Source organism: Onychomys torridus, chromosome 11, assembly GCF_903995425.1.
Source record: "Onychomys torridus chromosome 11, mOncTor1.1, whole genome shotgun sequence".
Lineage (NCBI taxonomy): Eukaryota > Metazoa > Chordata > Mammalia > Rodentia > Cricetidae > Onychomys > Onychomys torridus.
In genome coordinates, this window is record NC_050453.1 from 87641645 (window position 1) to 87669633 (window position 27989).

The 27989-nt window shown below is 41.3% G+C and overlaps 2 protein-coding genes across 2 annotated transcripts in view; one reads left to right on the forward strand and one right to left on the reverse strand.

Annotated features, from left to right (window-relative positions):
* Phlpp1 (PH domain and leucine rich repeat protein phosphatase 1) overlaps window positions 1-27989 on the reverse strand; it is a 208505-nt gene that overhangs the window by 62266 nt on the left and 118250 nt on the right. The window contains exon 4 of the mRNA XM_036203005.1: window positions 23258-23424. Within this exon, the coding sequence (XP_036058898.1) occupies window positions 23258-23424 (167 nt within the window). The remainder of the gene's footprint in view (window positions 1-23257; window positions 23425-27989) is intronic.
* On the forward strand, window positions 7287-8324 carry LOC118593243 (60S ribosomal protein L14-like). Its single transcript, XM_036202566.1, is given in 2 exon segments — window positions 7287-7588; window positions 7634-8324. Coding segments are annotated over 2 exon segments (957 nt in total). The 3' UTR covers window positions 8289-8324.

Consider the following 27989-nt stretch of genomic DNA (forward strand, 5'->3'; position numbering starts at 1 on the left):
ATCTCGATGACATTCTCTTCAGAGCCCTTCCTGACTCTCCTTAACTGTCTTCCTTCCTATGGCTGTCTTCCCTCTTCAGACTGGCATTCACAGCCAGGATGTTCTTTGTCTTCCTCTTTCTCGAAAAGCATCTGCCTTGGAAATCTCACTGCTACCTTAACAGCTTGCGTATTCCAATCACCAAGTGTCTCTGCTCTGAGCTGCCTACCTCTTCCACCAAAAAAACCGAAACTTATCAAATCTTCATCCCCCATATATCCTTTTGCCTGTTCTATTTCTGGCAATGTCCTTTAATTTTCTCAGCTGTCCAAGTAACTGAAGGAGCTGTCTTTAGTTTGCACCTCTCTGTGTCCTCACATTTACACTCTGGACATCACTTCTCTATACGAGAAGAGAATCAGTTAATTCTTTCAGGAACTGCCCACAGCCTAAGACTCTGGCAGTTTACATTCTGCCAGGAACAGACATATGATTACATTACCTACTAACTGAAATTTATGATAACAATAAAGATGTAGTCCAAAAGAAGTATAAAGTTTTATTCAACATAGAAAACTGATAACACACCTATTGAACAAGGCCAAAGTTAACACTTTTTTAAATAACAGCTATCTTACTAGATGCATGGATATAGATCTAGTCCTAAGACAAATTGAAAAAAGGCAAATAGTTATTGTTTAACTGAATTGCCATTTTAAGTTGCTTTTAATAATGTATTTTGGTCTATTAGAATTTCAAAGAGACTGTTGATTCTCTATCTGCTTACCTACAGTTTCTCAAATACAAGAAGAGCTGACAGGCTCTTCTACTCTCAGTGCAGAGGTTGGCAAAGGATGCTTGCGGGACCTCCAAAGGGGTTCTCATTAAATCCCAAGGCCAGAACTCTTTTTACAATACAAGGATTCCTACTTGCTTTGTGCTGCTCTTGCCCTCTCTCAGGAATTGAGCAGACTTCAGACTGCACATCCTTGTGAAAGCACATCTGACTGACTTCAGCACAGAGAATGCAGACGGAAAGCCACAGATTTACAAGAAAACAGTGACATCCATTTTGATAGTTGTATTATGAAATGGTTTCATTTCCTTGACCCTGCCACCTGTGGTGGACGAGGGAGCTGACCCTCCTCTTTCCAGCTGCAGCACTTAGGGAAAGTGGACCCTGCACATGGACAGCACAGTAGAGCTGACCTTGTTGGCGGAGGTGTGGGTAAGCCAGCCCTGATGTTGTGAGCAGGGGAGAGCTGTTCCTATTACTCACCTGTCATGTGGCAGCATGGGGGAGGGGGGAGAAATGGATGCCTTAACCCAACCACCACACATACCTCCACCACTGCTGCTCTGGCTCATAAATGCCTGAGGCAGGTGGAAGAGCTGGCCCTGAGGTTGTAAGAGCTCCCTGCCCCTCACCAGTTGCAGCACTTGTGAGATTGGCCCCTACAGCCCACCCTGAAGGTATGGGAAAACTCACCCTTAGGACTCAGAGCAGAAGAACTGGGCCTGCCCCTTGCTCATCGCTGCAAGGGGTGAGCTTGCCAGGGCAATGCTAGAGAGCTCACCCTGGTGGTGAGGACAGGGGAGAGCTGGCAGGCTGACGGATCCTGCAACTACCCAGGTCCAAAACCAGGGTAATGTGTTGGCCCAAGTGAACATCCACCCCATCTGTGATTTGTGGGAGCATGGGGTGGGGGTAGGGGAATTGGTCCTGCAGATCCGGGGCTACAGGATCTCCACTACACAGGGCAGCAATAGGATGTCCAGGAAGAGTCCCAGTGAGGGATCAGTGCTCGTGGTGTAGCAGAAACCAGGGGCCTAAAACCAGGCCAATGATTCCTTGCGGTAAACACCTGCATGTAAAAAATGTGTGGATAAAGGGGGCAACTGTGTGACTCACTGTATCACACTGCAGCTTCCATGACGAGATTTTCCCTTTTTTCCTCTTAAATTTAATTTATGTGCGGGGGGGGGGGGGGATCAGGACACATGGTATAAAAACACAAAGAATAAATATAAAGGAAGTTGAAAAATGGTTTCCATTAAAAAAAAATCAGTATTATTTAAGCATCTTATCTCGGTTTTCATACATAAATCTGTTTAAATCTCTAATTAAGAAAAATATCAGCATATAGAGTTCATATAAAGTAAGGCTACGATGTTCTTCAGTTTTCGAGAAGGCAAAGGAACCCTGGAATAGGGTTACCAGATAAACTACAGAACACCATTTAATATGACTGACAGAAATGATTTTTTTTCTCATTAAGTACATCCCTAATATTGCATGGGAGATACTCAAGCTAAAAAAAAAAATCATTTGTAACTCAAATCTATCTGGTACTTGCTCCTCCCTTCTTCCCCTCAAATATTGAAACTTCCTCTCAGATGTCTCTCCTCATTGTTGCAGATGAAATCAGTGTTCCCATTCAAGCAAAACCACGGGCCTCTTTCTAGATGCTTTCCACATATGGTAAGAACAGGGTATAGCTTGAAGTTCTGCACACTCTTCAATTGAGAATTAAAAAAGACCTTCTGGGACAGAAACTGATCTGCTAGACATAGATTCCCAGAGAGTGGAGAACAAGGATTTCAAAGTCAGCAAGTGTTCAGGATGAGAACCAGGCCCGGCTTTTGGAGAAGACAAGAATGCAGCAAGGCGATGGGAAACTCACCTATGCAAACGAATATACTCGAACTCGATCATTGGGAATAAACAAAAAAGTGGGAAGAGTCAAACCAGCCGACATGCTCCAATGAAAAGGAGGCTCTTTACAAGTGTCCCTCATTTATTTTGTATTAGAGACTGCTATCTATAAATATGAAGAAAAGGAAGTGCAAATCTTCTCTGAATCAGCTCAATGTCAGAGCCTAGAGGACTTAGGTAACAACAATGGTCCTTAAGCCTGGGGCCAAGCATCCTCTAATGAACTCCCCAAAAGGCCACACCTCCTAATAGTGCCACTCCCTATGGGCCAAGCACCTAAATACATGAATCTATGGAGCCATACCTATTCAAACCACCACAGGTATACTGGATTAAACAAAATATGTCGCTAAAATTATTTCTCCTGTTTCATCTATGCTTCTCATAATGCAGGTATTAATGAGTTTAAGGTTATTTAATATGGAGAAATCTTTTCCATATTAGGAATAAAAGGCAATATCCCAAATTTCCCACCCAATGTTATATTTCCAGAGCTCGTGAGGGTCTGTTCTCTGGTCCTACCCTCTCTCCTACATGCGTATCCACAGGCTCACAGTACACAGAGATTGAACACCTGGGCTTTAGTATCACACTCTCATAAGGGAAGAAATGGAACTAGAGATGAGACGAGGTGTAGGCTGCTGCTCCACACAGTCCTGGAGCCCAGGATGTGTGCATATCTAACCTGAGTCTATGCTTACAGGACACTGTACACCTGACATTACAGAAAGAACAAGTTCACAGTTTTGTAGCTTGACTATAATTTGAACATTCAAATACATAGTATGTGGGCCTCAACTTACATTCTTTTTTTTTTTTTTTTTTTTTTTTTGTTTTGGTTTGGTTTTGAAGACAGGATTTCTCCATGTAGTTTTTGTGCCTGTCCTGGCTCTTGCTCTGTAGACCAGGCTGGCCTCGAACTCATAGAGATCCGCCTGGCTCTGCCTCCCCAGTGCTGGGATTACAGGCTTGTGCTGCCCGGCTCTCCACTTACAGTCTTATCTAGAGCTGTGAACTGTGAGAGCTGACTCTCACAAGTCCCTTCTGGACACATCTCACACACCCTGGGTCATCCCTCAACAGCCAATGCTCAAAACTTTCCCAACGGAAAAAACAGAAACAAAAACAAGCAGCACAGTAAGAATAAAGATTACTTCCAAACACCCGAGGTCCTACCCATAATGCACCAAAATACATTTCTTTCGTCTCAGCAACTCTAACCCTCAGCTTTCCTGGAGTCCATTTTCTGTGTGTGCAGAAAAGAGTTTACAGCATTGCAGATTCAAAACTCCTGTTAGAAAGAGACCACAGGGGCGTCCACACAGAATGCACCTCCCTCTGGTATTTCAATGGTGGTAAAAAGCAGAGATAATGAGCATGCTCTAGGAGACAGAGATCAAAATGACCAGCTAACTTTTCATCATTTTGCTCACTTAAAAGGAGAGACAGCCAGGGTCCTAGCACAGAAAAAGACTAGAAGTCACACATCCTATAACAAAACACAAAATAAAATGTTAATTGCAAGAGGCTGGAGAGATGTCTTAGTGGTTAAGAGCACTGCTCCTGTAGAGGCCTGCAGTTTGTTTCCCTACACCCACCCCAGGCATCTTCCGACCTCCTCCTACACTCCAGGACTCCACAACCCTTCCTTTCCTAACAGGCATACACACACATAAATAAAATAAAGTGAATCTTAAAAAAAAAAAAAAAAGACTTTCAGCTCAAAATGCCAGATAATAATGTGTATACAAAACCAGTTCTAAAATAAAACTAGCTGATTTGTAAGAAAAAGTTAAACATGAGCATTCTGCAAAATAGTTTTTTAAAAAACCCTTATTGTAAACTAGCATTTCAATTCTATTGTATTCACTCAGGCTACAAATTTCTCCTTATATTTCTCCTTATATTTTCAATATACATAAGAAGAGAATCAAAGCATTAGAGTTTAGATTAGTAAAAAAATAAATATTTTAATGATGATTGTAACAACTCTTGTATTATAATAACAGGGAAGGCTTAGGGTTTGAAAGCTAAAAGTTCAAGGGCAACACAGGTTTAAGAACCGCACTGCATTTGCTGCAGTGGGGGAGTGTCTGTGGTGATCCAAATGAGAATAGCTCATGTACTTAGACCCTTGCCCTCAGCTGGCAGAACTCAGACCGGAAAGACTGGGGTGTGGCTGTGCTAACGGAAGTGTGTCCAAACCAGGGGGCCATCCTCAGTGTCCCTCTCTACCTAGTGACAGTCTCTCAAGATGTGAGCTTTCAACGACTGCTCCCCACCATGATGGTCATGGGCTCTGGCCCTCTGCAACCATGAGCCCCAAATTAAGCACCTTCTTCTATAAGTTGCCTTTGTTATGTGTTTTATCACAGAAATAGAAAAGTAACCAAGATAGTTATTTTACACACACACACACACACACACACACACACACACACACACACACACACCTCACAGCACATACAGTCTCAAAGCTAAAGAATGTTAATTAAGTGTATGCTGTGGTGTAAACATCTATCCTCTCGAAGCCCTAAATCTGTATACTGAAACTTAACCAATGTAAGAACTCTACCCACACAAACAGGATTAATGGCATTATATAGCAATGTCTCACCATGTGAGAATTCAGGGAGAAAGTACCCATTTAAAAGTAAGTCCCCAATAAACACCAAACCTACTGGTACACTGGTCTTAGGCATTCCAGTCTCTATTGGATTATGAACAATAAATTCATGCTGTCTGTCAATGACTCATTTTAAAGTGTACCAGTACAGTAGGAACTGTGTCCTAATCTCAGGTAGTTCTTGACTCTGAAGTGATCTTATTTCTCAAGCACACTGATAAAATGCTATGAGAAAGTTGTGTGACTCCTGGATACACCCTTACTCTGCCGCCTTTCAACACATCGCTGTTAAGAATTTAATAGTCATCTTGTTTTACACCTGGTATCCTCCTAGGAGTGAGTGCATGCCATGTTTGTCCTTCCGAGTCTGGGTTACCTCACTCAGGATAATTTTTTCTAGATCCACCCATTTGCCTGCCAACCTCATGATGTCATTGTTTTTCTCTGCTGACTAGTACTCCATTGTGTATATGTACCACATTTTCTTTATCCATTCTTCAGTTGAAGGGATACTAGATGTAAAACAAAGATGACTAGACTGCTACTCAAAACTCCAGGGAGGCTACCTAGAAAACAGGACCCTAAGAAAGACACAGGGATCGCCCAATGACAGAGAAATGGATGAGATCTACATGAACAAAGTGGACATGGGGGGGGGGGGGTAATGAAGAGCAAGGGTTGAGGGAAGAGAGCTTAGGGGAGCGGGATCCCAGCTGGTTCAAGAACAGAGAGGGAGAACAAGGAAAAAGAGACCATGATAAATGAAGACTCCATGGGAATAGGAAGAAGCAAAGTGCTAGAGAGGTCCCCCGAAATCCACAAAGATACCTCCACTGTAGACTACTGGCAATGGTCCAGAGAAAGCCTGAACTGACCTACTCTGATGATAGGATGTCCAAACACCCTAACTGTCGTGCTGGAACTCTCATCCAATGACTGATGGAAGTGGATGCAGAGATCCATGGCCAGGCCCCAGGTGGAGCTCCAGGAGTCCAATCGGCGAGAAAGAGGAGGGACTGTATGAGCGAGAATTGTTGAGACCATGAATGGAAAAAGCACAGGGACAAATAGTCAAACTAGTGGAAACACATGAATTATGAACCAAAGGCTGTGGAGCCCCCAACTGGATCAGGCCCTCTGGATAAGTGAGACAGTTGATTAGCTTGAACTGTTTGGGAGGCACCCAGGCACTGGGACCGGGACCTGTCCTTAGTGCATGAGCTGGATGTTTTGGAACCTGGGACCTATGCAGCGACACTTTGCTTAGCTGGGAGGAGGGGACTGGACCTGTCTGGACTGAATCTACCAGGTTGACCTGAATCCCCAGGGGTGTCCTTGCCCTAGAGGAGATGGGAATGGGAGGTGATGTGGGGGCAGGAGGAGGGAGGACAGGGGAATCCGTGGCTGATATGTAAAATTAAATTAAATTATAAAATACAAAAATAGGGAAAAAATTTTAAAAAATAAAATGAAAAAAAGAAAAAAAAAGAATTTAATAGAGCTGCCCAGCTCTATTAATCCCAGCACTCAGGAGGCAGAGGCAGGTGGATCTCTGTGAGTAGGAGGTCAGCCTGCTCTACAGAGTGAGTTCCAGGATAGGTTCCAAAGCTACAGAGAGAAATCCTGTCTCAAACACCAAAACCAAAACCAAAACCAAAAAAAATCAATAGAATTCTATCAGTATATATTATAAAAGCTAGCAGTCACAATTCTTAGCTATGGGTCAAATAATATATTGTAGAAAAACTGCTACCTCTTGACTCATTTTTTCCTATCAAGAATGGCAACATTAGCAATGGGGATGCTTTTTCAAATACCCTATATGTTATATAAAAAACAATTTCAGAATAGTGTTCTCAAACTACCAAAAAATATAAAGACCAACTTCACTTTCCAAAGCAAGCAGTCTACTCCAGAAAAAGAAAAGTAGCTCTGATCCTTTACTCTATAGAGAACCTAGTAAAGATGGAGAAACTAGTAAAGAATAATCTTAAAGTGTCTGCCGAGAGCTCCGAGCACGGCTGTCCTGGCGCTCATCCTCTGCTCTGGGCGGGCGAGCCGCGGCGTCGGGTGGCTCCGCGTGACCCCGGGCAGCGTGCACGGGGAGGCGGCGGGACGTGGAATCCAGTCCCTGGTGGTCGCGTGGAGGGCCCCGCCGGGCGCCTGGGCCCCTGGGCCCCGCGTGCACAGTGGCGGGGAGTTGCCAGCCCGAGGCTCCGTGGTGGTGGTGCTGCTGCGGCCTCGGCCTTTTTAAAACTCAGGAAAAAGTGACCCGGATAGTGGGTCAGACTCGATCAATGAGTTTATCACAGGGACATTAAAGGGGGCGGAGAAGGCGGGAGAGTTTCGAGGACGGGTGTTGGCCGGGTGGCCTATGTCTCATCTGGGCCTCATGCAGGAAAGCTGGTGGCGATTGTAGATGTTATTGACCAGAACAGGGCTTTAGTGGATGGCCCTTGCACTAGGGTGAGGAGGCAGGCCATGCCTTTCAAGTGCATGCAGCTCACTGACTTCATCCTCAAGTGCCTACACAGTGCCTGGCAGAAGTACGTACGAAAGGCTTGGGAGAAGGCAGATATCAATACAAAATGAGCAGCCACAAGAAGGGCCAAGAAGATTGATGCCAGAGAAAGGAAAGCCAAGATGACAGATTTTGATCGTTTCAAAGTCATGAAGGCAAAGAAAATAAGGAACAGAATAATCAAGACTGAAGTGAAGAAACTTCAAAGAGCTGCTCTCCTGAAAGCTTCTCCAAAAAAAAGCTCTAAGGCTGCCATTGCTGCAGCAGCGGCTGCAGCAGCAGCCGCAGCTAAAGTCCCAGGCAAGAAGGTGACAGGACCAGGCAAGAAGTCTGCAGGCCAGAAGTCTGCAGGCCAGAAGGCAGCTCCTCCTGCTAAAGGTCAGAAGGCTCAGAAGACCCCAGCCCAGAAAGCACCTGCTTCAAAGGCAGCTGGCAAGAAAGCATGAAACTGTGCAAAGGAATAAAGGTTCTTTTTGACATGTTGGAAAAAAAAAAGAAGAAGAAGAAGAATCTTAACCACTAAAATGGCAATGTATGATGTAGTGTTACAGTACTACATTGAGCAGACAACAACAGCCACTGTAAGGGTTTAGACTGGGTGACTTACTTGAAACTCCAAGGCACATTTTTTGCTTCTCAGTATTGGCACAGGAGAGTACAGGTACTAGACAGACTCCAAAATTTTCAGAGACAAGATTAGTAGCTATCGTTTGTTAAAAGCAACCTTTGATATCCCCTTCAAACTAGGTACCATGAGAACCCCATGTATAACAAAGTATGATGACTTGCTAGGAGGGTTCTCTAGTGACAGGTGCAGAGTGGGCTCAGGGACACGTTAGTGGATGCACTACTGGTCAGGTGTGGGAGCCCACAGAGATCCAACTTGTGGTTTGTTTCCATTTCTACTCAAGGTCAGAGAGTCAAAGTTTATGTTGCTCTCCAAGGCTGCATAATAGGATGTTTTGGCCAAAGGTAAGGTTAATAGGAGTCTTACACTTCAAGGCCAATTACAAGAAGGCATGGTTACAGGTGTTTAAAGAATTAAGAAAGGGTCTATACTTGTTTGTCCTTTGTACTTGGATCTTGAAAAGGGGCTCTTGCCTCTCCCCTTGCTGATGTATCAAAAGCCCATTAGGAATAAACTCCAAGCCCTCCCAAAGCTATCCTGTCTCTGTCTTTTTCTTGGTATATGTCTGTATTTTTTCCTATTATTTCTCAATTCCTTACTCCTCCATTCAAGAACCCTTCAACAGGTCAGGGCTGGACAGTCAGGTTGATGACAGTTCCTTATTTGCATCCCTTACTCTATTTACATCCTAATAGCACTGAAGCTGAAAAGGGAATATCCAAAGTGCTAAGACATGTAAGGGTGTTATCTATTGGACCATGTCACTAAGTCCTTACCTGTTCCTTTCCACAGTTTCACAGACACAACTAAAAAGCCACCGAGAGATTTTCAAAACTGCTGCTGAGGAAACAGAACAATCATTACTTTTGCCCCTTCCCCTTAAATCCAGGCAACAACACACCATGTGGATGTGTTCCTGTGTGTGCTGTCTCGTTTTATGTCAACGTGACACAAGCTGGAGTCATCAGAGAGGAGACGCCTCAACTGAGAAACGCCTCCCTAACCTGGGCTTTAGGCAAGCTTGTAGGGCACTTTGTTAATTAGTCATGGATGGGGGAGGGACCAGAGAACCAGAACTAGTAGTCCTGGGTTCTGCCCCATGGAGAGCAAGCCAATAAGCTACACTCCTCCATGGCCTCTGTATCAGCTCCTGTCTCCAGGTTCCTGTCTGGTTTGAGTCCTTATCCTGACTTCCCTCAGTGATGAACAGTGGATGTGGAAGTGTAAGCCAAATAAACTCTTTTCTCTCCAACTTGCCTTTGGTCATGGTATTTCATCACAGCAACAGTAACCTTAACTAAGTAAGACACTGACTATACTTAGTTTTAAAGAAGTTTTTTAAACTAAATTTGGAGGTATAATCTTTGTGACTACTCCCTTAAGCTAAAGGTATTTAAATCTACAAAAGAGAAGAGTAGTTAGCTTCTTAAACTGATTAGAAAAGGTAAAACACACTTTTTTTTTTTTTTTTACACAACGTTTCTACTATTATTTATCAGCTAAAAGAGTTTGTAAAACAGGGCAACCAGAGCTGCAAGCTTATTTCATTCTGGCTTCCAAAGAATCACTTAGGAGCAAATACGTCCCACAGTAAATGAAGTGGAACCATTTTTATCCAAGGGCTGGAAGGGAAAAAAGCAAGTGTTGTAGAGTGTCAAAGTTGAGAGACCTGAATAAATACAAAAATAAAACAAACAAACTCCTGCCAAACTTCATGAGCTTTTCCTTCTGGGCTTATTTGTCATGGTTATAAAACATGCTTGATTTTCTAGTTTCTTAGAATTTGTTCAATTCAACACTCAATAACACATTCAAAGTTCTTTTTGTATATTAAACAAATGGCTATATGTATTTGTACATCTTTAGGAGATAAAACCAAATAGTATGATTATTATTTCAGACATGATGTTAATTAGTCTTTGTAACATGTAAGTTTATATATTTTTGTCCAAGAATCAAGTACATTTATGATGAAAGTGGCTAGATTTTGTTTTAGTAAGGGCCTAGTAGTAGAGATTTAACCCAAGGATTCAGTCATGTCAGGAACGAGCTCTCAAGTGAGCTGTGCCATTTGCCCTAGTAGTTCTAGTTTAATCATATCCATAAGTGCTCAAAGTGAGCATGACAGTGAGACTCAATGAATCAGAGAAAAATCAATACTACTTCCTTGAACCATGTTTCCATCATTATTATTATGATTATCCTATTAGGGTAAAATCTGCATGTTAAACAAGTGCTATACTAGTGAGCTATATCCCTAGTCCATATTCTTTCATCATTGTGCAACATCACTGAATGAAGTTGAGAACAATTCTATAGGTGAAAAGATTTCCATTTCAGAGCAACAGCTCTTGCTTTAAGTTGTGATTTCCCTAGTGTGGAACATACTTATAAACTGAAAATTTGGCTTCAATGTTAAGACATGAAGGAACTATGTGAAGACTAGCTGTGAACTTAGCTGGGGCTTAGTCCTCACTCTGCACCAGTTCTGAAAGGCCTTAAGGGCTCAGGTGGCCTCAGTGGAGAGCTGCCAGGTGGCCAGAACTGAGAACCCTCACTGACAGTGCTTTCACAAGAAGGTTGCTTTGATTTGAGAACTAAAATATCCCATGCTCACTTTAGCACAGCAAACTATAGAAGCACATAAAGAACGAGTCAGGAGCTTATCCTACTCTTTCCAATTCCATCATCACCTGGGAGTTTAGTTCACATCCACACCCAGTGTACTGACCATTTCAATTTTATTGCTGGGGCTGTGTTTTAGCCATAATTCTGAAATCTAAAAGATCCTGAAGGAAAAAAAATTGAAAGCTCTGGCATTGACTCAACTGGTACCAAAGATGACCTATTGACATGAACATTCATTTGTTCTCCAGAAATCAAAAGGTGCCAGTCTGTCTCCAAGCCCACCCTGTGGATGGTGTTGCATAAGCTATACTCACATATGTGAGCTGTATTTTTATACAATCTGAAAAATCTCTAGATTCCAAAACACAAATGGACTCTAAAGTTTTGAAAGGGGTCTGTGAATTTGTATTTCTAAAAGTATAACTGATGGAATGAAGAGTATGTATAATTTACATTTCAGTACATGGTGCAAACTCATTCTTCCTATCAGCCATTAAGAACTCCTCCACTCCTCCACTCATATCCAGTGTTCAGGTCTCTCATTTGTCTCTAATACGACTGAACAAAGATGAGAGTCGATTTATTTCATCTATACTTCTCGGAGAAGCTCAGCTTTTTACAAAAGGAACTGATATTCACAAAGTATCTCCCAAAGACACACCCATCATGTGTTCACTTTCCTACTGGGCTTTTAAAAAGTCTGAGGAGCTCTGAGTGCATGGTCTGCATACAGTATGTTATAAACACCCCTCCTTGTAGATTTCATGCAGTTAACCAGGGTGCCTCTTGCTGCACATTCATTTTTAATTCATTTGGGCTCAAATTTGCTATTCTTCCCTTTATGGTGTCTAGGGTTTTGTTGTTTTGTTTTGTTTTGTTTTTCCATTAAGAAGGTTTTCGTACTTCATCCCAGAGTGATACAAGCCACTTAGAATATCTTTTAATATTTACACACTTTCAATAATTTCCATTTTATCTTAATTCTGTACCACATTTACTATTTCTTTCTTACTAATGTTTAGTTTATATACTGAATTATGGTATTTTCATGCACAGTGTATATTGCACTTTTCGATTTGCCCTGTTCTCTGCTGGCTCCCTTCCTCTCCCAATGGCCCCCTTTCTGCTCTCATGACATCTGTTGTAGACTGGTAGGAACGGTCTATTTTCTTTTTAGTAGCTAATTACATAAAAATCATTTACTATGTATATCATTTTTCTATGATGCTTATTTTAAAAATTTATACACTGTGAGAGAATAAGAGAAACATGTCATGATGTACGTATGGTAGAGACTCATGGTCCTGGATGCAGCGGGACTTAATAGGAGATACCCACCCTGTGGTCTTCTTGGGGCTATCTGTGATTGTGGGGACATGAAAAACCCTTGGCCTCAGCATCACTAGGAACAGCTCCTCCTCAGAAGGCATGACTCATCTTCTGGCATGCACACTGTCATCACACCCCAAAGCTACTGCCCTATGACTGAACTTTCATCTCTTCTCAATTTTTTGGCACATGTCAGCCCTTTACAACTTCTGACCTGGATCCACATGGATTTATTTATGCCCTTCTGCCCCGAGAGCTGAGCAGTCCACCAGCCTCTCAGGCCAGGGAGCACTGCCTGCCTTCTAGGCTCAGAAGCACTCAGATGCAAAGAACAACTAACTTCTCAACATTTAAGCTAAAATAAACAGAAACCACCCTATCTGAATTCTCAACACTATAAACGACTCTTGGAACCAGCAAAATAAACATGACACCTTTTCATATGACTAGAAAACAAAAATAAATATATGAATATTTCACTTGGCTTAAAAATTAAATCTACTGCTACAAAAAGATTTGCTCAAAACCTAAGCAAAAGAATTGCAGCAGATATTAAAACCCAGAATAAGATACCATAGCTAAAGAAGGAGTACATGCTCTGCACCTACAAGTCAGGTCAATCCCCAGAACAAGCAGCTTCCAAACATCAATTTTCTGAAGTAACAAAAGAAAGAAAAAAACTCTTGATGTTAGCAATAACATACTGCTGTAATGGCAAATTAAAGCATTCCCTAAAGGACAAATTTATATTTTAATCCTTCTTTAATACTATTTAAATAAAAGAGCACTTACTGATCAGATCCTACACTAGGTTAACTCTATATATATAAGGTGAACAAGAGAGCTCAAAAGACAATGACAAACGGGTTCACAGGAGCAAGTTTCTATGAGTCCAGTGAGTTGGCTATATAGGAAACCACTCCAGGGCGGGGAAAATGGCTTAGAGGGTAAGGGGCTTGCTACCCAAGCCTGCAGACTGAGTCTGATGCCTGGAGTCCATGTAAAGATGGAAGGAAGGCACCCACTCGGCAGTTTCTTCTGACATCTACATGTGACCCATAACACACACTTGCCTTAAGAATAATAAATTAAATCAAAACAACTCTAAAGTGTTTTTTTACAAGATAGTCATGTAAAAAAAGCAGTCAGTAGATTTTTAAGTATGTCATCTAAGAATCAAAAGAGAATCAAGAAGTCTGTTGTCATGTTATGCTTTAAAATCTCTTAGGAGTTTGCTTCTTTTCTTTATTTGTCCATGTCTACATTCTTTCTTTTTTTAATCAACAGATCTGCCCAACAGTAGAAGATTTAACTGCCAACACTATTTAGAAGAGGTTCGCATCAACTACTACACAAATGAGACAAGTAACAATGTTAGAAGACTGTACAAGACAGAAAACAGACCACCATTCCCTTCTCAACACAGAGGTGAGTGTGCTCGCTTAAAAGCCCAGCTGACTCATGCAAGAATATACAAGGAAAGCCAGGGACCGTCTACATCAAAGCATAACATCCCCAAAGGAATGACAGCATGAGCAAAAGCCACAGAGCACAGTTAAGTCACAGACATATGCTGGGAGAGATGAGCGGTGGGAGCGCCACGGCACAGCCAGACTAAGCACATCTCACAGGGAAAAGAAAACTGCAATGCCCCAAGTCACCAAGGATAGCCACCAAGTGCTTCTGGCACCAAAGCATCATTCACTGAACATTCACTGAATTCTCACTGCTGATCTGCAGCACACAGAGAGACAAGAGACATGAATGCTACTCCGCAGGAACTTGGAATGTTTGAGGAATGAGCTGCAGCTATGTGAAATAGTAGAAGGTGGGAACTTACCCAAGAGAGTAGTGTGAGTGCTCACAGAGGGGATCTCACTGAGGGTATGACAGCAGATGGGGACTGAAGAGAGAACATTTAAAGAGAACAGCATCATATAGACTCCTGGCTCTGGGACTGGAGGGTCTGACTGAAGCCTGAGATAACAGAAGAGGTTCCAATGACTCCAGCAAACACCAATGTGAGCCTAGTCTGGGTGCTTCATGAAGCTTATCTTGGGAAACACTGATTTAGAGAGCACAAACTACAGGCTATACTTGGGAAATACTAAGCAGACTAAATTCAAACAGAAAAGGAATACCTGTGGTGGTAAAGGCTGGTTAATGCCTAACCACAGAGCATCTCAGCAGAGAAAGACCAGAAAAACTTCAAACTAAATGAAACAAAACATCCCAGGATGCAGAATTTGTATTTATCACAAAAATAACACCTCCCCTTCCTGTCATCCCTCCATGGTTGGGGTGGTTCAAATTCAAGGGATAACCAAAACTAGACTTTCTCCAAGTTGTTTTGTTTACCTATTGTTCATTATAAAGTCTAAACCACCACAAGAAAGAGATGGGTGTGTTCTGACTTTTATGAAGGCCACTGCCAATAACCTGCTGGCACAATGCCATCATCCAAGTCTCCCGTTCCCATCTGAAGGGCACATGGCAAACAACATCAAAATTAGTCACTTAGGACAAAAACAAACTCTCTTGGGACTTTAGCTTACAAAAGTTATACAAGTATTGTATGAACATTGGGAATAAATGTGCATGTCTGTCATAAGAAGGGCACACAAAGACACTTTCTGCTCTAGCAGTGTGCTTACACTAGCCACGAAAGACACATCTCATAAGCCATAAGTAATGATGCTAAGGATGTCCTCAAGTCCAAAGCCACAAAGGCATTCATCACCCACTGCCATAAAGCAGAGCATCTGAGGGCCTGACGTGACACTCATCCTTATGCCTCAGGAGACACAGGGTGAGCAGCTACTTTTACTCAGAACAGCAAACACCTATAAATGCTATGTGTAGCACTGGACTCTTAAAATTAGGTTAAGGCTCAGAGAATACAGCAAAGAGATTAATTAAAAGAACAGAAAAATGGAGTTGGGTGGAATAAAATAGCTGAATTATGATCTACTAGAGGCTTTGAAAGTCATTATACTCCCCACATATTTATCTGTAAGTGGGATAAAAGTTAAAGAGCATCTTAGATGACCCCAGGAAGCCAACAGTTTGACAAAGTTAACAGAGCCTGGGTGACAGAAATCTTTTGTTTTCTTCTGAGTTACTTTATAGAAAGTGCTGTCTGAGAAAAAGAGAAAACAGGCCATGACTGCCTGAGCTGAGGAGGCAGAGAAAGCGGAAAGCAGGATGAACCTCACACAACCTAGAGCCCTAAGCCATCTCAAGGCTTTCCTTTGACCCAGAACTCAGGGCAGGAAAACGGGCAACTACGAAATGGAAAGTGTCTCACGAGGATCCAAATTCCATCTGCAAAGCTCAGCTGTGCAAGAACTTGCAGTATGGGTGATAGCGAACTGGAGAGAATGTATGGAGTTCCTTATCATCTGGCAAGGTTCAACCCCAGTGCTGGGAATCTCCATTTCTCCAGCAGCACGGGGCATTGGCTGCCTTATTCCGTTCCAAGGATGACCCCTCTCTTTAGTGATCACCTCCACCCTTTACAACCTTTCTTCACATAGAAGAGGATGTCCAAGGAGGCCAGACTGCCCTGGGTACTCCCCTTGAATGTGGTAGGTGAGCAGAGAACATCAGCATGCCACTTCTTGTTCCAGTTTACTATGAGCACTATCACTGCTGAAATGACTTTCAGAAACTACTGAGAAGATAATTTCTTAAACAAAGCCAGAAAACGTTATGTGGTAAGGATAAATAATTAATAACTTCCTACCGCTGAAATGTTAAAAGTCCCCCAAAAAACAGGAAATAGGGTCATTTGTTTCCCATCTCATGGGCACCAAAGATGTAGAAACTGGAGACTAGTTAAGAAAGGAACTTGCACTGTAATCAGAGTTAGGAGTTCCTCCTTGTTCCTCCACAGGGTTCACTCTGTCATGTCACACATGCTTGCACATACAACTTCACTGCCTCCTACCACTTTCCCCACTTACTCTCCTTTCCACATCTACTTGGAAAGAAATTCATTTCTCCCTTCTAAGTTCCCTAAGTCTTTGCTTCACTCCATGGGAAGCAATTTTTACCTTGTTTTAGGTGATACCAGACTTATTTATACCACATCAATTCTAACATACACACCTAAGGTTCACTGAAATTGATCTTTAGGTACCACTTTATGTTGTGATCAATCAAAAGGAATCTTAAGGGACCACTGTCCCCTTAAACAGTGCTATAATATATGAATTCCATTGCTCAAGGCATTTTGAAAACCTTCTATTGTCCTCGGTGCTGGGAAACCAACAACAGAATCTCTGTATCTGTTTGCTCTTCCTCCGTTCATTCCTAGGCTAAATATGAAGGGGAATCAGGGAATAAAAAAGAGCAGAGATACTTTATCCCTATGGTCAAGAAACTTACATAGATGTAAATTTAGAAAACTTCTAAAGCTCCCTGTAAGAGGTGCATGTAACAGGAGAGTACGTGTAAAGAATGCCTACAAATCAAAGGAGAAAACAAGCACACAGAACTGGAAATAACTAGACACTCAAGATGTCTTTGGAAATATGCTTTGAAAGGCAAATGGGGCAGAAGTCAGCCCTGGGCTTGGGAGGTGGTGATGGCAATAGGGTGCACATTCCAACAGGGAGCACACTCAGTAGGGAGTAGAAGAGAATGTCAAGTATTTTAAAGACTGGTGGTGCGTTTTGCTTTGATTTGGGGGGGGGGGTGTTTTGTTTTTTGCTTTAGAAAAAAAAAAAAAACTCTATCACACTGTCCATTTAAAACTTACTTTCTTTTTTACTTATTACCAATTCTTTGATTCAAGTCTCTTGTGATGTTTCCTGAGTGGTCTCATTATACAGAGGGCTCCCCCCACCATCAAACCTTCAACCAAAAAGAAATGGCAAATTACCAGTTTCCCTTTCTTCTACAGGTTGCCATAAAAGCCTGTTACAAAGAAGTAGAGTCTGATCAGCACAGAAGTGAATGACTGACAGCAGTTCCCACCGTTCTCTCGTGTACTCATTCACAGTGTACCTAGTGGTCTACCTAACAATGGTAATCATTCCTGGGGTAATCTGATTTCTACCTTTTAGGAATTCAAACCTGGGCAAAGTGGATAAACACAACAACTGTTTCCTTATGAGAGAGAATTACACTATAAGTATCTAAGACAAAAGTCAAATGTGTAAAAGTTAAGGTTATACTACTATTTTTATGCTTTTTTTTTTTTTTAACCAACTTGTATAAACTATTGCATAGAATTCTGTGAAGCAGTCAGGGAATAAATTACCACACTCGGACAACAGCAACAAACAACAATAACAACAAGTCACTACTGAAAGAAATGTGTAAATATCTAAAGATACACTTGTCTGTTTGAGTGTGCATGTTCTGGTGTTACAGCAAAAATGATTCATTAGTAATTCGTATGTGATTTTCAAGTCACTTATACAAATTTCTAGTGATATTAAATGCTACAAAATTAACAAAATGACATGAATGAATTTAAATCTTTTGATAATAGCTGAACACTAATGGCTTCAAACAAGTTGTTACGGTCTGAGTGCACTCCCACACTGCCCTTTCCAAAGCCTGCAGGTGCTACGATAAAGAACTCAGTCTGCCTTCCCATTAAGAAGGATGACAGAAGATACCAACCCTAAATCTGCCTCTGTGTCCTAAGGATTGTTTTGAACTAAAGAAAAACAGTAGGCAATAAAGATGCCCTCTGTTCCCCTCAATTCTCCTAAAAGCAAGAGAGATGACAGAGGATGCTCATGAAGGAGGAACCGCACTAAGATGGGATCAGGCTGAGGGATCTCTACAGACAGGCCTTGTTGAAGCGATGGCTGTCTTTTCTGGGCCCCACTCTTTCACAACTTTGCTCAGTCTAGTACACAAGTGTGAGGTTTGCTCTTCTCCAGGTCTGTCGAGACTCTCATGTGTATGTAACAATATGAATGCTTTTCTCTTGGTATCCGGTAGAGACCTTTGTAAGACACACAAAAAGTTCTGACTTCCTTTTACTCAAATTCTAGATCCTTCAATGACTCTACCTATGAAATTTCAACAAATGTCAAATTTAAAAAATTATTAAAAACATAAAAAGCTACATCAATATATCTGAGTACAATTAAGCTCATATAACTAGCTACCACATTAGAACCAGTAGAATGAAAATATGAAGAGAAAACTTAAGAGTCCTTGAATAAAAACCAGCAAAAAAAATGTCTTCTTGATTGACTCTACAAAAATATTAATTAAAAATAATTATCTATTGCAAACAGCAACAGATTATATTAAGACTATTTGGTTCATCTAAATGGAGATGTAGCTGGCTATGTGAAGTACTATCTACCAATAAAAAAGGAAAATGTAAATAGTACAGGATAGTTATTAGTAGCATAGAATCAGGAAAGAAAGTATTAAAACCATCAAAAATACTGATACTTTCCTCTCTAAATGCTGAATATGAAGTTGAAAAGTTCAAGTGCCAACAAAGGAAAAATAAGCAGTGGTGGACCCAAGACAGTGTTTTCAGTGGGAGACCCAAGACAGTGTTTTCAGTGGGAGACCCAAGACAGTGTTTTCAGTGGGAGACCCAAGACAGTGTTTTCAGTGGGAGACCCAAGACAGTGTTTTCAGTGGGAGACCCAAGACAGTGTTTTCAGTGGGAGACCCAAGACAGTGTTTTCAGTGGGAGACCCAAGAACAGGGTGTTCCCTCTGAAAGTGCTGACTTGTGTCACTTCCCAAACTTAGAATGCTGGTGCAAATACCAATTAAATGTTCTTTGAAAATTGATTATTTATATTTAGATGAAAATTTAAGATACATTCTACTTAAAAAGAACTCTTACCTGTTTTACTGTACATAAAATTATCTGTTTTACTGTGCATAAAATTTCCTCCTAAAATACTGGTATCAGAATTTGTCTTAATATTAGCCTAAAATTTAATTCCTTAAGGTTTAGTTAAAATATAAAAATAAATTATTCTTTGTTACTTCTCAAACATGTTCCCAAGTGAAATATGCACTAGACACTTAAATTTCTTATATATATACCAATAAAAATTGGGAAACTGAATATATGGCATCTCAAAACAGCATTAAAAATGTCCATTACTGGGTGAGTGTGGAGAAAACTCATGGCTGCTCTAGGTACTGAGAGTGAGTGGTGGTTAAATGCTCAGTCTAAGCAGGACATTTATGCCCTCCCAACTGAGACTTCCAAAGACAGTCTGGGTATGTCACAGCCACTGCAATCATGACCTCAAGTGGCCTCTCTATTGGGCTTCACAAGGCTGGATCTGTCAAAGAGGGGCTCAGGGGGTCCCATTCTTCCCTGATAACCATTGGCTACTGATGAATTCTACAAGAGGAACAATTATTCTCTTCAGTTGTGTACCCACAAGTGAGCCCACCAAGCTCCAATGGACAGTTCCAAATCTATAGCCACAAGATAGCCCTGGTTAAAGTCGACAACTCACAAACAAAACAAACAGACATTAATGTAAGATAGGAAGTTGTAGGGAGTCATGAATGTATGAAAAGGAGTTGTAGAGAAGAGGGAGTGCTAACAGTAGTAGAAGATGGAGTGTGTAATATATATGATATGTGCATTATAATTTATTACTTTGAAAAAATTGAAAAATGGATGTCACACAAGTACTGCATATTAAGATGATTAAGGAGGATTTAGTTTGAAGCCTCGTTTGTTTGTTTTCTCAAGGGCAACATAACGATAGCCCAGCATCTCTGACCTCACAGACCAAGCCTCATAGTCACACCTGCTCAGTCTTAAAGCAACAGAAAACAAAACAGCATTTTTATAGTGTAAAATATGGTAACCTTACACCATAAATCAGGTCATTTGGGTTGGCCAGTCTGGACTGCTGAGGGAAATACTATCCTGTGCTTTTTACAAAGAGTAATGTACGAAAGGAACTTGACACATGCACTCACTGTATGATCCATTTACATCAAGTATACAAACAAGTAAGACTGAGTCAGTGTTAGAGGCCAGGACAGAGGTCATCACTGTCAACAAGGGAGCAGAGAGAGGGTTGCTATGTGCTGATAACAATCTATTTCTCAATGGGCAGTAGTTACATGGATGTGTGTATCTGGTAGGAACCCACCAGGATGCACACACCTATCTAGGCCTCTCCTGTATTTTTGTTACACATCTATAAAAAAAAAAAGTATCAAAAGATTATGTAACAAGACATTAAATACCAGATTATCTCCCCAATTCCAGCTGGGGAGTTTATTGCTGAAGAAAGTAAACCAGAGAATTACTGGTTCAAAGATATCAGGCACAGCAAAACACATTGTTTTGCAAACAAGAGGACTAGGCAAAAATCTACATGTTTAATTAACTTTGAGATTCTGGTTCTCTTCCCCACTCAGCTCTCTCAATCTTGGCATGCATTACTCAGACAGAAGCCAAAGAATTCCTCTCAAGTAAAACTGACATGCCCTGGGGAAAGACATGCTCACTGTCTTTGCTATGTAACAGGCAAAAGGGGCAAATCCCTACACTGACTCCACAAGGGGAGCAGCCTCCAAGTAAGAGGTGTTAGGAAGAATGCTAAGTTCTATCAGGAAGCCTGCATGAGCTAAAGAAGAAGAAAAGAGTACAAATGAAAAAGAGGTGACCAGTAAGCCAGCACCAGAAATGTAGTCACAGAACTCCAGTTCCTTAGCAGACAACAACAGTTCCATGCTAAGATGACAACACTGAATGCCCATTGGATCAAAACTTGAGACCAATATATCAAGAGAATGGGGAAAGAGCTGTGCATGCAACACGAGGTAGGAAGGGTGTGAAACAACAGAAGAACCAGGGCCTTATCTTCTCAAGGCAGCAAACCAGCACAGAATGTCCAGCATGAAAGTATGTGTATAGAATTTAGGGAGATTAGAGAAAACAATAGATCCAATGGCACGAAAATGGCTCGCTCAAAAGTAGGACTTAGGTGGAGGAATGTACTGGAAATTTAGGGAACTATTTGTTATAAACCTTGCTTAGTAGAATTTTAAAATTCTACATATAGCATTATTTTAATGAGGAATAAGTCTACACTTTTTAAAGCACAAAAATGGTTTTATACATTTCATTTTGTTTATACAAGAAGCAGGCTAACTAGAGTGGGAAACCAGCAACTCCTGACTCTGCACCGAATTCCAGCCCCAGGTGCAGCCTAGAGGCTGGGTTCAGGGCAGTGAGGAAGTGTGTGCTCAGAAAAGCTGGAGGGGGAGTGAAGGGGAGAGTTCGAGAACAGAGCTCGGGATCCCAGCACGGGAAGGGGACAACCAGGTGTCTCTGAAAGAACAGGCAAGGTGGGACCTGGAATCCCTGAACTGAGGGCCATCTGGATACCCACTCAGTTCACAGATGTCGTCTCTTTTGTGAATGTTCTTGTAAGTAACAAGAAACCCATATTACGTAGGCTTTAATGGGAAAATAATGTCATCTAGGTATTTACAACTCCATTTGTCAAATGTTAACCTTTTTTTTGCCATATTTACCTCTATATTTTTTCTTCTTAAAGAAGTAATCACTACATATATAGCTAAAAATCCTTTCAAGTCATTCTCTAATCCCAGCACCTAACTTCCTCCTCAGATCATTACTAACCTGAATTTGCTTTGATATCCATCCCATAGACCACATCCCTCAAATGGGCTTAGTTAATATGAATTATAATGCCCCTTTCTATCCTAAGACAAATTTAGGTATGGAATCAAAGAATATCCACAACTTTTTGAAAGAACACTTAAAATACTCTCCTAGAGCTGGGTGGTGGTGGCGCACACCTTTAATCCCAGCACTCAGGAGGCAGAGGCAGGTGAATCTCTGTGAGTTCGAGGCCAGCCTGGGCTACAGAGTGAGTTCCAGGAAAGGCACAAAGCTACACAGAGAAACCCTGTCTCAAAAAACCATAAAAAACAATCTCTCCTAGGGGTTAGGAGTGGGGTATGATGAGACACAGCAGGGAAAATTAGAACAAAGTACAATGACACAAATGCATGGAAATGGTCCAATGAAGCCTATCTGTGTGCTAACTTTAAAATGTTAATTTTTTTAAAAATACCACCTTATTTTCAATTACATGTACTAATTTGACAATAAAGTTGCTTGGATTTTTCTTTCTGGGTATTAAAAACTATAAATATATAACCAATATATAACCACAATGAATGATTAGCATAGCTTTCTCTCTAACCATCTCAGTCACTTAAGATATGAATGAACCCCACTGCTCCTTCAACACAGCTCCAACCTCTTCTGGTACAGTCTCTACATGTGCACTACTGAGGGACTTCATTTCCCACAGAATCAAGATTAGTCATTACTTCAAAAGGGGATAGAAAGGAATATGGCACCCTCAGATCTGCCTGAGAGATCAGTCTAGTCAGTAGAAGGGGTAGATTCTCCTGCTGACACACAACTCAGATCCAACATACTGATATCCAAGTGTCATGGTGTCCTGGATTTAAACCTTGGTTCTTAAATGGATTCTTAACAGACTCTTCAAGTTAGAGGAAGCACACTAAATACTATTAACTTTTCACAGTCTATGTACAGATAGATATTCCAGGGAATGAAACTTGTTTAAAAAGAACTGCTCTTATGTAAATCTACCCAATGAATAACTACAATTCATAATTTTAGAGGCAGGAAACCTTAGGGAACATTTCAGAGTGATAACTGATACTATTCTCTTGCCTTCTGAGGGGAAAAATATACCTATCAGCATAGTTAGGAGACAATTCCCAGCTAGGATGGTCCTGACTGGCCTGGTTCCCCCAGCCCTTCCAAAGGTATCCAGCACTTCTGCAGGCTCACCTTTGCAGTTCACCAAGTCCTCTGGCAGCTGAGAGGGTGGGATTTTGCCTTAGGAAGTTTTGTTTTAAATTGAGATGAGTAAGGTCTTGGCTGTAGAAGAGATTGGCAGGCAGATGTTCAAGGCTACAACACGAGAGGTCTACTGAGCTTATGCGTTGGGATGCAACCTAGAGAGAAAAATAATAAATTTAATTCATTTTTCCTGTGACTACTGTCTATAGATAGAATTCAGAAGTTCCCTTTTGGGAACCCAGAAACAAACACCATGAAAGCAGCACTTCTTGTCCAAATACAAACAGATGAAGTAAATAACAGTTAACACAGAACAGAGACAGCTCCTATAAACAAACAAACAAACAAACACTGGAGCATGCTTACACAGGAGTGGCTCCAAAGAGCACAGTGGTTTAGTGATGTCACTAGTTGCTGGCACACATGGTTTGTTTTGTTCCTGAAAATATCAAGTAACAAATCTATCACAGGAGTTTGGAGGAAATATACAGCAGGGGCTAGACAGGAAGAGAGATGCTGTGTGCACTGATTCAAAAGCGAGCAGATCAAGAAAAGCAGCATCAATGGCTTTGTTCTCATTGCAATATCCTTTTGTATCACTTAATCAGATTCCATTACTTGCTTGGCACAAATGCTTGCAGTTGCTACTCCACAAAGTTCAGTAAGACAATTATAAATGCATTGTGCTTTGCCTCATGTATAATGCTTTACACAAAACAAATATTTTTAAAATAATTATATCTAAATGATTGCCTAGATCTTCAATGCCTTCCTGGTTAAATGACTCCTACCAAGGCCAGAATCCCAGGGCTACAAACCAACATGCATGACAGAAACAGAACATACACTGGGTAAGCTGAATTTCTCAAGTCTTCTCTCCAATACCCAGGAAGCACAATGTCAATTTATAATAGAAGCATACAGATTCAACCCACTTTAGCTCTACCTGGTGGCAGATACTGTAATGACATAGTTCTAAGCCACTGCCTAACTCAGGCTCTGTCTTCATCATAGCGTTGCAAAAAAACTTTACTCTTTATCTGTGATCAACTTGCTGTACTTTTGTGTTACCAAATCCAGGTTTCTTTTTTTCCTAATCAGAAAAAGCCAAACACAGTCTTGGGAATGTGGCTCTGGGCCCAACGTGTACAGATTCCTCTCCAAGTGATACCACCTTAGATGTTGAGCTAAGAGGAACAGAGAGCTCACTGATATATCTGAGCCTCAGTTTTCATGTCTGTGTAGTAGGTCTAAGCATGGCTTCTATTTCTACCTTCATACCCCACAAAAAGTATTAATAAACACTGCCATTATTTTTATTGCTATTGTTACAAAGCAGAATTACTCATATTTTACTCATTCACTGGTACTCAAATTTCTCTGATACTAAAGAGCTATTCAGAAGTAAATATGCATGAACTACTCTGCTATGATCATATCTGAAATTAAAGACAAATTATAGTGTAATATGAAAGCAGAAGGGTGCTGGTGTACAAAGGCTTAGGTAGACCCTTCACAAATGATCTTAGGAAGTCTGAGTTGGCATCTCAGCAATTTCAGCTTTCCTTGAATTTACACCATTAAAAAAATAAAATTCCAAAGAGAGTCAAGTTCTTGATATAAACCAAGACTTAGGGGCTTGGTGGGGGAGAGGGGAAGACAGACTAAAGTGTAAAAAGCCAGTGCAAAAGCACAGGAGCCACAAAGGATTCCTATTCGTGAGAATCAAACGAGAAGCTCTGAGTAGGAAATGGGGCTGAAGTTCTGAGTCAGTAGAACCTTCCATTCAAAAATAAGTGTAAATCAGATAGAGTATATCCTGAGGCCCAACAATCAAACAAGACATTCTCAGCCCTGAGCACGTAGAAATGAAACAAAAAGGCTATTAAAGATAATCATTACAATAATAGAAAGTACAAAAGCTCAGAACATAGTCTGAGGGTCAGGAAAGCCTTCCTAGGGGATGTGATACTTAAATCCACATTGAAACTCAAGTGGAAATGTGTGGTTTTGATATTGTGCTTTCCACCAGCGAGATACATAGACAGACAGAAGTAAACCCAGGGATTCACACATGTTAAGTAAGGACTCTACAACTGAGCTGTGACAGCAGCCAAGACAACAATATCTTTTGTACTCTTCCTTGTGTGTCTGAGAACACATGTATTTTTTAATTTGAAGAAGAAAAACAAAAATAAAATATGATTTTAAAAAATGGTAGAAGTGAGAAAAAGAGCAGACTCTGGCTTCCTTCTACTTAGTGTTGTGCGATGTCATGTGGGCATGCATTCTTCCTGTGGTGACTTACACCCATAACCCTTTGTAATGGGCAAATGCTGAGCCTCCAAAATACTTATCTCTATTCAGAAACAGTAGCTATTACCTTATGTGTCCCAAAGTTGTGAATAAGGATCTTTACCCTGCTTTATCCAAATAGGCCCTAAATACACACACACACACACACACACACACACACACACACACACACACACTGACAGTTGTGGATGGGGATCTGAGTACATAAGCCATGTCATGTGACCATGAAGTAACTACAGCGAGGTGGCTAAAAGCCACAGAACACAGAGTCACTAAAAGCTAGCAAAGGCAAGGAATACTTTTCTCCCTAAAGCCTTTGGAGTAAGCAAGGGCTTATGACACCTTGAGTTTGAACTTCTGACCTCGAGAACTGTGAGACAACACTTCTCTGTTATTCTCTGCCACCTGCACTTTGTTAATTTTGCAATGGCCACAAGAAATTAACACAATCCTTTAGTTTTTCCAAATTAATTTTCATTCACTTGTTTTTACTGAATACTTGTGCTACTTGGTATAATTTAAGCAAGCAAAATGAAGATTCCTGAACTTACCTTACAAATAAGTACGATAAAATTTGAAATCAGGCATGATGGTGAAGGCCCATAGTTGCAGAAAGATCAGTAGCCATAGGCCTCTCTAGAACACAGATCCAGTTAAAGGACACCTTGAGCAAGTTAGCACTATCTTCTCTTAAAAATCAAAAAGAAAAAAGGAGGGGACTTGGTGGTGTCGTCCATGCCCAGTATGCAGGAAGCCCTATGTTGGATCCTCAGTACCACTGACCCCAAACAGGGTAACAAGCCTTCCTGCAAAGGGCATGCAGACAGTAAGAAGGCAACAGGAAGAAGCCAAAAGCCAAGAGTGTTTCTCAGCACATGCTAACACAGGGAGAGTCAATGACTGAGTTCAGACCACAAAGAGGTGGGGCCATGGGCAGATCTTATGGAGTATTTTAGACCAATGTAAGAACTCTGGCTTTTAATGCAAGCAAAACAGAAAACTTCAAACAGTTCTGAAAAGTGTGACATGATCACCAACAAACTTATGTAGCTTCCTGGGTTCCTATGTCTCTAAACTGTATGCTTGTAAAGGCAAGGCTGCTTTATCTTGTTCACTGAAGTAAGCACACTCAGGATGCTGTGCAGAAAGGAGGATCAATCGCCGCCTCACACTTCCTTCCACTACCTTCACCAGTTTGCCTCTGGCCTATCTAGTACACTGTTCCCTTGAAGCTTTGAAAGAAACACTGCTCCCTCTGGTCAAAGAGAAAAAGATTAAACGTCAAGTTGTCCTTGCTCCATTCCTCATTCTGAACTACAAGCTGTCCCTGCTGGGAGCAGAAGGAAGTAGGCATCTTAAAAGGATAAAAATCAGACAGCATGGTCTCATGGGAACCACAGTGGAAACAGGGACATCTACAGTAGAATGTAAGAATGTGAATCCAATGTGTAACAGCCATGGGGCAGTGAGCAGCCAAGGAGACCACAAAGGCTACCACAAGCTTCTCCTTTGACTAGACCCACATCCTAGAACCAAAACAAAAGAAGTCAGTACATCAATCCAGACCAATCAAGGTACATGTCATCCAAGAGAAAAGCACTCTTACCAGAAGGTCTGCTTGATACCCAAATAAGAAAAGCTGGACATCCAAAGAAGCTATGGTCCACCCACAGAGCTCTTACTAAACTTGGATCATTCCCCAAACACACACACACACACACACACACACACACACACACACACTCACTCACTCACTCACTCACTCACTCACTATTAACAAGAAAGCCACCTGGTACACTTCAGAGCAAGCAGCCTCTACTATCCACCATCCTCTCCCAGTTGTTGTAACTTATTGTTACAGAAAGGAAGTGTTGCCCTTATGACAGTTGTTCCTCTGAGAGCTCAAGATACAATATTGAGTTTAATCTTCAACAAAATATAGTGAAGACTCAACCCCTATCTTAAAGTTCAAGGTTAAGCTGGGTCAAACTGAGCTCCACGCCACAGCTATACTGGCCCAGGGTGTAAACTGGAGCCTGCACTATTAACCATATCTACCATGTCAGCCATGTCAGGGCAAGGACCACTGTTTAAGAAATTACCAGGAAACCAGGGAGGGAGGAGGAAGACTTCTCTAACGGCCAAGAAAATGGTAGCATGACTAGAACACAGAAAAGCAGTCCCTAGAAGGAACTTAATAAGCTTAAGTGTAAAGAAGAATCAATAGGCTGTGCAGGCTCCTCCAGAGAAGCAGAAGAGACCATCTGTGGAGAAAACAGACCCCCTCAGAAAGGGAGAAGTCCAATGGGACCATCATTTCATCCCCTGACATCACTCCAATGCCAAGCTACTTGTTCAATTGATCGATAGTGATTCCTTAGTGAATAATCGAGGAACATGAAAT